At 49.9% G+C, this 10,588-nt stretch overlaps 1 protein-coding gene across 2 annotated transcripts; it reads left to right on the top strand.

Annotated features, from left to right (window-relative positions):
* Positions 1 to 161: 161 nt before the first annotated feature.
* Positions 162 to 9,357, top strand: NOA1 (nitric oxide associated 1). 2 transcript variants are annotated; one of them, XR_011150526.1, is made up of 7 exons: positions 162 to 1,141; positions 2,257 to 2,421; positions 3,135 to 3,331; positions 5,198 to 5,329; positions 6,811 to 6,927; positions 7,881 to 8,145; positions 8,443 to 8,526. XR_011150526.1 is itself a non-coding variant. In XM_069013020.1 (7 exons), exons 1-7 carry the CDS (start codon positions 211 to 213, stop codon positions 8,646 to 8,648), a joined length of 1,866 nt encoding a protein of 621 aa, XP_068869121.1. In that variant the 5' UTR covers positions 163 to 210; the 3' UTR covers positions 8,649 to 9,357. The 2 variants fall into 2 exon arrangements, 1 of the variants encoding a protein (XP_068869121.1); XM_069013020.1 differs by lacking the exon at positions 7,881 to 8,145 and adding an exon at positions 7,740 to 7,857 and having other exon boundaries at positions 163 to 1,141; positions 8,443 to 9,357.
* Positions 9,358 to 10,588: the final 1,231 nt, after the last annotated feature.

Here is a 10,588-nt window from a genome sequence, read left to right as displayed (position 1 = left end):
GGGGCGAGCGGGAGCGCGGCGCAGCGCGGGCGAGCGGCGGCGGGACGGCGGCTGCGCGACCCGTGACGTCACGCGCGCGTCTCCCGCGAGGCGCCCGCGCACATCGTGATGTCACGCGCACGCCTCCAGGGGGGCGCCGGCGCGCTTCGTGACGTCGGGCGCGCGCGCCGCGCCGCGCGGTGCGGCAGTGGGGCCCCGTCCGGTGCCGCCATGCTCCGCCTGGGCCCCGCGCTCCTGGCCCGCCTGGCCCGCCTGGCCCCGCTGCGGCGGTGGGGGGCGGCGGCAGCGGGCGGTGGCGAGGAGCAGGAGCGCTTCGTCTTCCTCGAGTACGAGCCGGACCCGGCTGAGAGGGCGGCGGCGGCGGCGGCGCTGCGGCGGGAGCGGGAGCTGAAGCCGAAGCCGCGGCGGGGGCGCGGCGCAGCGGCGGCAGTACCGAGCCTGTCCGACCCGTCGGTGCCGCCGAGCGGCGTGAGCTGCTCGGGCTGCGGGGCCGAGCTGCAGTGCGGGGACGGCGGCGTGCCGGGCTTCGTGCCGGCCGAGAAGTACCGCAGCCTCCTGTCCGAGGGCCCCGCGGCGCTGCGCGGCGCCGTGTGCCAGCGGTGCTGGGCGCTGGCGCACCACGGGAGCGCCCTGCGGCTGCGGCTGCCGCCCGACCGGCACCGCCGCGTGCTGAGCGCGGCCCTGCGCCGCCCGCCGCGCCACGGCCGCGGGCCGCTGCTGCTCTACGTGCTGGACGTGATGGAGCTGCCCGACCCCGTGCTGCCGCAGCTGCCGGCGCTGCTGGGCCCCGACGTGCCCGCCGCGGGCGTGCTGGTGGTGGGCAACAAGGTGGACCTGCTGCCCGCGGACTGCCGCGGACACCTGGGGCGGCTGCGGCAGCGGGTGGCGGAGGCCTGCGCCCGGGCCGGGCTGCGGGGAGCCGCGCTGGTGGATATCCGCCTGGTGAGCGCCAAGACGGGCTTCGGTGTGGAGGGGCTGGTCAGCCGGCTGCAGCGCTCCTGGAAGTGCGCCGGCGATGTCTACCTGCTGGGTGCCACCAACTCCGGCAAGTCTACTCTCTTCAACGCCCTGCTGCGCTCCGACTACTGCAAGTCGCGCGCCCCCGACATCATCGACAGGGCCACCGTGTCCCCGTGGCCAGGTCAGGGCGCCGCTTGGCCCTTTCTAGCACGGGTAATGGGGGCTGGGGGGTGCGCAGAAAACAGTAAGTGGTGGGCCTCTGGGCTGCTTTCGGCCACCCCTACAGCAGGAGAACCTGTCACCAAGGGTACCTGCCACCCTGAGCCCCTCTGTGGTGGGCACTGAGTTCCAGAGCTGCGCCTTGCTTCAAATTTTCCCCTGTGAAGAGTGGCTGCAGGAGCTGGGGCTGTTAAAAGAGGCTCAGGGGAGACCTTACTGTTCTCTATAACTACCTGAAAGGAGGTTGTAGCCACATAACAGTCAGTCTCTTGTCCCAAGTAGCTGGCAACAGGAGAAGAGGACATAATGTTAAGCTGCACCGGGGAAGGTTTAGGTTGGAGATTAGAAGGGTTGTTTTCACAGAAAAGGTGATTAGATATTGGAATGAACTGTCTAGAGAGATGGAGTCATAGTCCCTGGAGGGTTCAAGGAAAGACTGGATGTGGCACTCAGTGCCACAGTCTAGTTGACATGGTGATGTTTAGTCATAGGTTGCACTCGATGATCCCAGAGGCCTTTTCCACATTATTTGATTCTGTGATTCATCCGGGCAGCAGGGATGGGATGCATGTGGTGAGGGTGCTCTGCATCCTGTAGTGATAAGAGGCCTGGTAAACCAGAGTGTGCAACCCTGTGTGCACCCCTCCTGGTTAGGATGGCACCTGATCTGCATGCCTTGCCCTGTCCCTGTCCATTAGAGGTGCCCTCCCGTCTGGAGAGACCTGGAGGTGGAGTGGTGAACACCTGTAGGCCAAACCAAGCTGTCAGGAGGTGAGACTTACCTGGGGTGTACTAAGTCAGCCTTGGCACCTCTTGGCTTTGAGACTGTTCTGTTCAAACTGTAGGTGAGAGCAGGTCTCAAGTGGCTTGTTTTGGATGCCCTTGGATGGCTTGTTTTTGCTGCCCCAACCTGGGAGGCTAGTACTTTATGGGAGCAGCTGTAGTTCCACCTCTGATTTTGTGTTACTGGGTTTCACCAAGAAGTTAGAGAAGCAGATTTTTTGTAATTTTGTTCCTCAGAGCTGAAATATATCAGGTAGTCAGAGACCCAAATGTGCCTTCTGTTTGTTTTTCCAGGAACAACACTGAACCTGTTGAAATTTCCAATTATTAACCCTACGTGTGACAGGATATTCCGAAGGCAGGAGAGGCTAAAACAAGAGGCAACAAAAACAGAAGATCAGCTAAGCGGTGAAGAAAAAAAGCACCTTAATCAACTTAAAAAGCAAGGTTACGTAGTGGGTGGGTATTGCCTGAGTAAAGGTGTTATCTTCCTGCCCCTAATGAAAATACTGCATTACACAAAAGTAAATTTATTTTGACCGGTGTTTGCTCCTGCATTAATGGGGGCAAGACCTCTATCTCCTCCATAAGCAGCATCATTAGTACTTCTTTTGAATACTTGTCAGCTGCTGTAGTAGCAGAGGGTTCCTCTATGCAATGCATCTCCTGTCTGAACTAGGCTGGCAAATTCTGATAGCTTAGTAGTTTGCAAGGATACCACAGTATGGGCCATCTCTTGTTCCCAAATAAAGAAAATAGGTTTAATTTTAAATAATCCTGTTTGGGCTGCAGGGATTGTACACCATTTTGGTATGTATTCAAAAGAGGAGGTTGCCACAAGATAGCTGTGTTTTTCAGGTAATTCAGTGTTTGGCAGTCTGAGGCACTGGAAAAACAAGGCAGTCAGCTTTACCATAAATTGGAAGTAATGGAGTGTCTCTGATCTGGCCCATGCTGAGATTTTGGAGTCTGAGGAGTGCTAAGCAAGAATTAAAGAGGGGATTTCTTACCATTTTGGCTTTTGAACACACAAATTTTGAGCCACATAGTGAGTTTATCACCGTTATATTACTGATGTATGTCTCTGTTAAGCTGGGAAAGGTGCAGATGTTTGATTGAAGGAAAGGCAAGTTAATAAGTTAATTACCAGGAAACCTTTCATTTTAATCCAGGAAGAGTTGGAAGAACATTTCAACAGCAGAAGTCTTGCTCTGAGATTGACTTCGACCCTGACATGCTCTCCTACAGCATGGATGAAGATCCCAGAGATCCCCCTAAGAAGCATGAGGAAAGGGAGGAGTTCACACACAATGAAGTGAAGGATGCTCGGTGGTGTTTTGACACTCCAGGAATTGTAAAGGAAGACTGTGTAGGTACTCTGTGGTGCTGTGTGTCAGGCTGACAGGGTTTGGGAAGACTGTTCTGCCTTAGATGTGCCTGTGGGAGAGTATTTCTGCTGTAGTCCTGGCATTAAGAGTCTCTAAGTTTGGGAATTGTATTAAGATAAGGTTTTTATTTACTTGCAAAGGGTTCATGTGGTAATGCTGTTGCATTTCTGAATAGTGTAATACTGCCAGCTTTGCAAAGGAGCTGTAGGACTGTGTGCTGGTTTGGACAAATTTGGAAATATATCCTCTGAGAGAAGGCAGGTTCCACCCCTCCCCCACCAGGTTCGGGAAAAAAAAGAAATTTTTCCTTGGAGGAAAGTGAAAGAGATAAAAACTATTTATTTAACAAACACACAGGAAAACAGTAATAATGCTAGATAATAAAACCTCTTGCTGTGGAGAGAAACCTGGGAAAATTTTAGAGTCCTTCCATAGGTAGCCTCTCCCCTCCTCCTTGGAGCTGGGATGGGGTGGGCCCTCCTCCGGGGCCTTGATGGAAAAAACATCCTCCCGATGTGTTCTGATGTTGAAACAGTCCAGAAAAAGAAGAAGAGAAAAAAACCAAAGTCCCAGAAAAACGAAAGTTCAACTCTCCGTCTCTCTCCAGAGAAAAGTAGCCGAAAGCTGGCTGAAAAGCAAGCAGGCTGCTTCCTCCTGCTCCTCTCGCCGCTGCAGGACGCAGAGGAGTGTGCGTGTCCTTGAAACACTGCTTTGAAAGTTCTCTCGTTTTTTTTTTTCCTCTCCCCTCTCTCAGGCTCAGTTTAGAGACATAGAAAGGCACAAAATTAATTTCTGGGCATAGGGCAGCGATAGGGGATACACATCATAAAGTCACCCCAAGACAGACTGCATCACCGAGCTTCCACAACCTCTCCATGAAGGGGAGTAAGCAAGAGTGCTTCACCCAGTGAAGCTGGCACTTCTTTAGCTCTTGCAGCCTACTGGAAAAGGTGGAGCTTAGGAGGATAACCAGGGTTGTATGACTGAACCAAATCTTAGAGAAAGCATTCTCCTGAAGCTAGCAGTATCTACAGTGTTGCTGCTACTGGCTCCAGTACATCAGGCCTTTGTCAGTGTTTCAGTAGAGCAATGCCCTACTGAAGCCAGTGCTGACAAAGTGCACATGTCCAAAACAGTCATGTTTTGATTTTTGAGCATTTTGATACCCATGCAGAGGTGCAGGTGACCTTTTGGGGAGGATTAACATGTACAGGGAGACAGGAAGGTTCTGAAGAGGATGAAGTGCAAGAACTGTGCACTTCATGTGACTTTAATGACTTTAAAATAAAAGTAAATATGACTTTACAGCTCATATGCAGGTGGTACTTTCATGAATACTAGAAAACTCCTGGTTTCCTAGTGATGTGTTTGCCAGACCATAACCTGCTTTGCTATAGCACTTAGGTCTCTAATAGCCAGCGTAGAGACTGGCATCAGCTTAGAGACATGGTTTGGTAACTTGAGATTGTATATTTTCCTCCCTTTTTCTGGAGTTGAATACATGTGGAAAATACTTACTGCATCCAGAAATACTTGCTGCTGTTTCTGATTCTGATTATCCTTGTGCTCTCCTTTGGAGAGCTCCATGCCACGTTTCAGATAGAATTTTGTTCCTACAATCAATGTTCAGTCTGAGTGGAGGACAAGCAGATTGTCTGTGTGGCAGATTTTGGCAGGGGAGATTCTTCCTGTTTCCCACTTACTGTGTGGACCAGAATTGAACTGTTGTGTCAGATGTTCTTGACACTGCCTTACTTGGTCTTTTTCCTCTATCAGTATAATGCTGATACTAATTTTGTTGTTCCCATTGAAACATCTGGAATGAGTTATGGCAATTTATTTTGCAGGTTTTAAATCTCCTGACAGAGAAAGAAGTAAAACTGGTTTTGCCATCACATGCCATTGTTCCACGGACCTTCATTCTCAAGCCAGGAATGGTCTTATTTCTAGCAGCCTTGGGACGTATAGACTACTTAGAGGTAGGGGAAGAAAGGATTTTGGGAGCAGCTGCTTAGTCTCTTACTGTAGTACCTGCCATAAAAGGCTTTCTGGGTAGCTTTCTCAGACCCTTTTGTTGCTGCTTTGGAGATGATGAATCAGTTACTGAGTCACTGCATAAAGTCAGAATGCCTTGGGATGGGTAGTTGAAAGGTTTGTTACTTGTTACAAGTGTGCAGTATTTTATAGCATATTATGGGAGCTGCTTTTGAATGCTGACAAATGTCTTCAGGTTAATGTGCTTCCCATGACACACAAAGAGGCACAAGGCAGGGAGGAGAATGTCAGAATTAACGGGAAAAGGTGGGTTTCATCATTTCTGTGTTTAGTGAAATCTGTCTGCCAAGAGAGAAAAGCACAGACATTTTTCTTTTCTGACTTAGACCTCTGAAGAATTTGCCTGAGTAAGCAATTAATTGCACATGTATTTTAGTTTCTGTAAAAAATATTTTTCAAAGGTGCTGTGTGTCCCCACTGCCAGTAATTTCTTCCATTTATTAAAAATCCCATGCCATACACCTTTATTGAACTTTATTGATGTTTCCTCTGGAAGGGGCAGTTTTTTTCAGATAGACATTATCGTAAGTCCTGGATCCTTTTCTCAGTAGCTTGCCCTGTTTTGGGCATGTGTATGGCTATTCCTTTGTTTCAGTCTGCTTTCCAAGATCACCACAGAAATGTTGAATTGGTGCTTTGCTAAGAACACTCTTGACCTGCTGGAAGAAAACCAGAAAGGTGGAGGGGGCAGGATTCTGTCAAGTAAAAAATGTACCGATATGGCAGGAGCACACAACGATATAGATATATCAGTTTTGTGTATCTACATCCTCCTGAGGTCTTGGAGGACAGTTGTGCTCAGATCATGACAGAAGCTCCTGCCTCACATTACACCTTTGAACTTGAGGGAATTGCTGCACTTACTTCAGGCTTCTTGCAGTGTTTGGAGAGGTCTCTCCCACTCTGAGCTTGTTTGCTCTGTCTGCAGATGTGATGAGAGTGCCTGCTGCAATTGCTCCACAGACTTTGCATAGCTTGAGAGTGCTGGAACCAAGTACTGTTTGATGAGAGCTGTGTGTTAGAAATGTAGAGACATAGGAGAAGAAGCACCAGAGCAGATGTCCATCGCCTCTAGTGCTGAATAACCACACTGAGTTTGTTCTTGTGAATTAAATGAGAGCAAAGATCTCTCTTGGATGATTTGCCTGAGCTGAGTAGCTGTGCTGGCAGTAGTTGTGGCATTGGGAGTGCTTTGAGGCAGGATGGTGAAGCTGTCTGGAAGCTCAACTCCCCAGTTTATATAAGCCCTGGCTGCTCTCACTGGCAGAGGCAAGGACCCCTTGGACAGGGAGGGGACATCAGGCAAACAGCTTTTCAACATGCAGGAAAGAAATGGGCCAGGAGAGAGCAATTCAGGGCTGCTTTTCTGTTTGCATAATCAACATCCTTTTGGTATTTATTTCAGGGGGAAAAGCCTGCCTGGTTTTCTGTCTTGGCTTCCAACCTGTTGCCAGTCCACGTTACTACGCTGAGTAATGCTGATGCTGTCTATGAGAAGCACACAGCCCAAGAGTTCCTAAAGGTAAGGGGAGGTGCTGGGGGGAGCTCATGGCTGCAGGTAGGCAGGCCCCCTGTCTGGGCCACACCTGGCAGGGAACGTGCACAGGTATCAGGAGTTTGGGACTTCTGTAGTGGGTGAGTGGAGGTGTGCAGTGTGGAGCAGTCTTGCACAGACTGCATGGCTGAGGTGTGTTAAGAGAGAGCACTCAAGATGATGTATTTTCAGCAGAGTTTCTGTTTCTAGCATTCAGGCTGATAAGATTTGCAGTGCTCTGCTTTCTCATACTTGGCTCTTCTTGAGCAGCCTTAAAGTGCAGGCAGCAACAGGGATATTTTCCATGGCAAACCTGCTGACTGAGGTTTCAGAACAGATAGCAGCTGAAAAATGTACCTTTTTATTCTTTGCCTGATGGATCTTCTGCACCTATCTTCATCTCTTGGTGGTCTGATTTTTTCCTTGGTATGGCAGTGTTCTGTGTAGCACTTGCAGATTGATGGGAGAGGGGGTGAGCTGTCCCTGTCCTGACACTTCCGTTCCTGTGCACATGGAGAACAAGTGCTGTCACTCACATCAAGGCAGCTGGCCTGATCCACCAGCTGCATCCTGCAGTGGGCACTCCATCTTTGCTCATCTCCCACAGGGTTCCTCTGATGTAATTCTGACTCTGTTCTGGCAAACTTGAAATAACTCCTGTAGGTTATTCAAACCAGCTCTTAATTGGCTAACAAATGTCTGATGTCTTTATTCTCCCTTGTGCCTTGCTTGCCGGTTTGAGGTAGGGGTGCTGAAGCATCTCTTGACTGTTAAATCTTTTCCCTGTGTTTTAATCTTAGGTTCCCATGGGTGGGGAAGAGAGAATGAAAGAGTTCCCCCCACTTGTCCCTCAGGACATTACACTGAAGGGAATTGATACCACTGAGGCAGTTGCAGATATCAAGCTTTCCTCTGCAGGTAATTTAATATTTCTTCATTAGTTTGCTTTGCAGGATCCGCATCCTAGAAACATTGATGGGAAGAAGCCTCTGAAGGGGTGAAGCTGTATTTCCTGCTCAGAGCAGGACTTTCAACCACACAAAATCATAGCAGCCATGACTTCGTCCAGCTGAAGCTTGGCAACCTCCAGGAATGGGGATTGACAGCCATGCTTGTACAGGATGGCAGCATTGGAATAGTTTATGCTCTGACTGCCATACAGGTTCTACAGCATCAGGAGTGGCTGTGACACTGTCACCTGTCCAGGTGAGAGGGAAAGGGCCATTGACTGGAAAGCTTCATTCTTGTGTTTTTGGTAGTTCCCACCATCCCTCTTAAGCTTACCAGGAAAGAGCTGTGTTTGGGAAGAGTAACATGTGGCTTTAGGTGCTGCCTTCTGTTGGGAAAGGGCTGGATATGACCTTTGAGCTTGGTTTCTCAAGCAACCACACGTGGGTAGCCCAGGTTTTTAGGCACTGTGGGAGGCAGTAGTTTGTGTCAGAACCTTACTTTGATCCTAGGGACTTGTCTTCCTCACTGTCCATATTCTCTTTGGCTCTGCAGGCTGGGTGGCAGTGACGGCTCACGCGGAAGAGGAATTGCTGCTCCGAGCCTACACTCCCAAGGGCACTGCGCTGGTGGTGCGGGAGCCTCCGCTTCTGCCTTACATCAGTAGCATCAGAGGGGCACGGATCCCAGGCACTCCTGCCTACAGGACCAAAAAGCCTCCCTCCTTTGTGGAAAACCTAAGAACTATGGGAAGCAGATAGTGTTTCTCATCACCTGAGCAAGGCAGAAGACAGAACAGCCCCTGGAGAACCTTGTGGCTTATTGGTATTCAGAAAACCTTGGACTTGTTTTTAAAGGCCAGCAGACACATTTTGGAAAGCAGGCCTGGGTGAGTGCTCTGCAAGTCCACATCTGATCCAGCAGAATGAACTGCAGCCCTTTGGAATGAACTGAGGGGCTGGGACCTTGCTGTGGGAGGGAAAACAACTTCTCCTTGGGATCTGCATCAATGGGCAGATGCCTTTACCTGTCCCCTCTTGAAATACAGGGTGGAAACTCACTTTCCTGGTCTGGTCTTGACTTTGCTGCTCATTGAGTAGGTGGTCTCTTGCAGGCACACTCCCTCACGTTAGAAATCATAACCTTGTTCTTATGGTATTTCCACAGTTAAGTAGGTGGAAGGAGCAGGGAATGCTCCAGTGTGGGTATGACCCTTCTAGTGGCTGAAACTGATTGAACAACATCGACCAAAAGTCGTGTCCTTTCTCTCCTTCTGCATCTGGGGCAGATGACGGTGTGCAGTATCCTGCTTTTGGATGCAGGAAAAGTGATTTGATGAAAAGCAGGTCTGCTCATGTGTCTGAAGAGGAAAGTTTTGCAATTCACTGCTTTGATTTGGTTTCTGTAGCTTGGGTAAAGGTTTCTGAAACCAAGGGTGTAGAATAAAACTTTCCAGATGCTCTTTTGTTTCCTAGTTGACAAAGCACTCTTTCTGTGGGCATAACTATCTTGCTTAAACACATGAAAGCTCCAGTGCAATAATAAATATGCTCCCTCTACTGAAGACAGGCAGAGTGTGAGAGACAGGGCCAACCAGTCTGCTGAAAAAGAGGCAAAAAAAAGAGTATCTTCTAATCTCCTTACCATTTCACTGATGTTTTCCCCAGTCAGTCACCAGAGGTGGCTGTCCTTGGGCACTTGGCTGTTATCCTGAAGAAGCCTGGGTGTTCTGCAGAAATCATTGGCTCATTCAGCATCCTCTTCTCACCATTGTTGCCTGAGGGATGTATTGGCATTCCTTTAGGGAAACCTGTCCCTGTGCCTTGCTCTTTGTTTCCCCCATTTTCAGCCCCAACCCGCCCTGTGGGACCACTTCTGTCTGCAGGCCCTGCCCAGGACCACTCTTGTCCCCACTGTGAGGCTGCCGGGGCCTCCCGTGGAGCCACTTCCCATGCTCTGCTACTTCCTTCACCTCTTCCTTGCCCTGCTCTGCTGCCTCCTGCCCTGCTCCCCACGCTGGGGTCCAGTGAGATGGGTTGCACCAAGTGGGGCCACAGTGGGTTTGAGAAGCGCTGGGTGCTGTAGGGTTTGAAGTTTGGCACTGCCTTGAGGGAGGTTCTCTGTCCTTGCTGGCTCCTGCCCAGTGCACCCGGTGTAGGAAATCAGTTGTTCCTTATGAAGGTCAATCTGCTGCCAGTGAACACAGGGAACGTGTTCAGTCTGTGTCTAGACTAGAGTTCCTCCTGTACATTAGACAAAATATGTGCACCCTCACCTTGACTTCTCAGGAAGTCTTTTCTAGTTCTTTCTAGAAGAAAGAAAAGGACTATGGCAGCATGTTCCTTGCTGCTCAGGCTGTGGCTCACACAGCTCTCCCATTTTCCTTCTGTTTCTCTGTTGTGAAAGCCAGCACATGTGTGGCCACTCCTAGGGTGTGCTTGGCAAGCATCAGAGCACAGGCAGCAAGCTCCAGAATGTGTTTTTTCCAGCATTGATATATAGGACTGCAGCTGTCTTCCTGGCTGGATTTCTTTGTGCTGTTGTCAGGCCTCACATTTGGCTGCCAAAATTACTGAAGGAGTTGCCAACAGGACTGGTGTGAGGATTATCTGTTTTAGCTGTGCTAATCTTCACAATGCTGTGATTTTCAATTTCCCCCTCACAAAGGGAAAAAAACACCATCTTTTTAATGTTGAAGAAC

The sequence above is a fragment of the Aphelocoma coerulescens genome, chromosome 4 (genome assembly GCF_041296385.1).
Source record: "Aphelocoma coerulescens isolate FSJ_1873_10779 chromosome 4, UR_Acoe_1.0, whole genome shotgun sequence".
Lineage (NCBI taxonomy): Eukaryota > Metazoa > Chordata > Aves > Passeriformes > Corvidae > Aphelocoma > Aphelocoma coerulescens.
The sequence above is the reverse complement of the archived record's forward strand: the minus strand, read 5'-3'. Positions and strand labels throughout refer to the sequence as shown.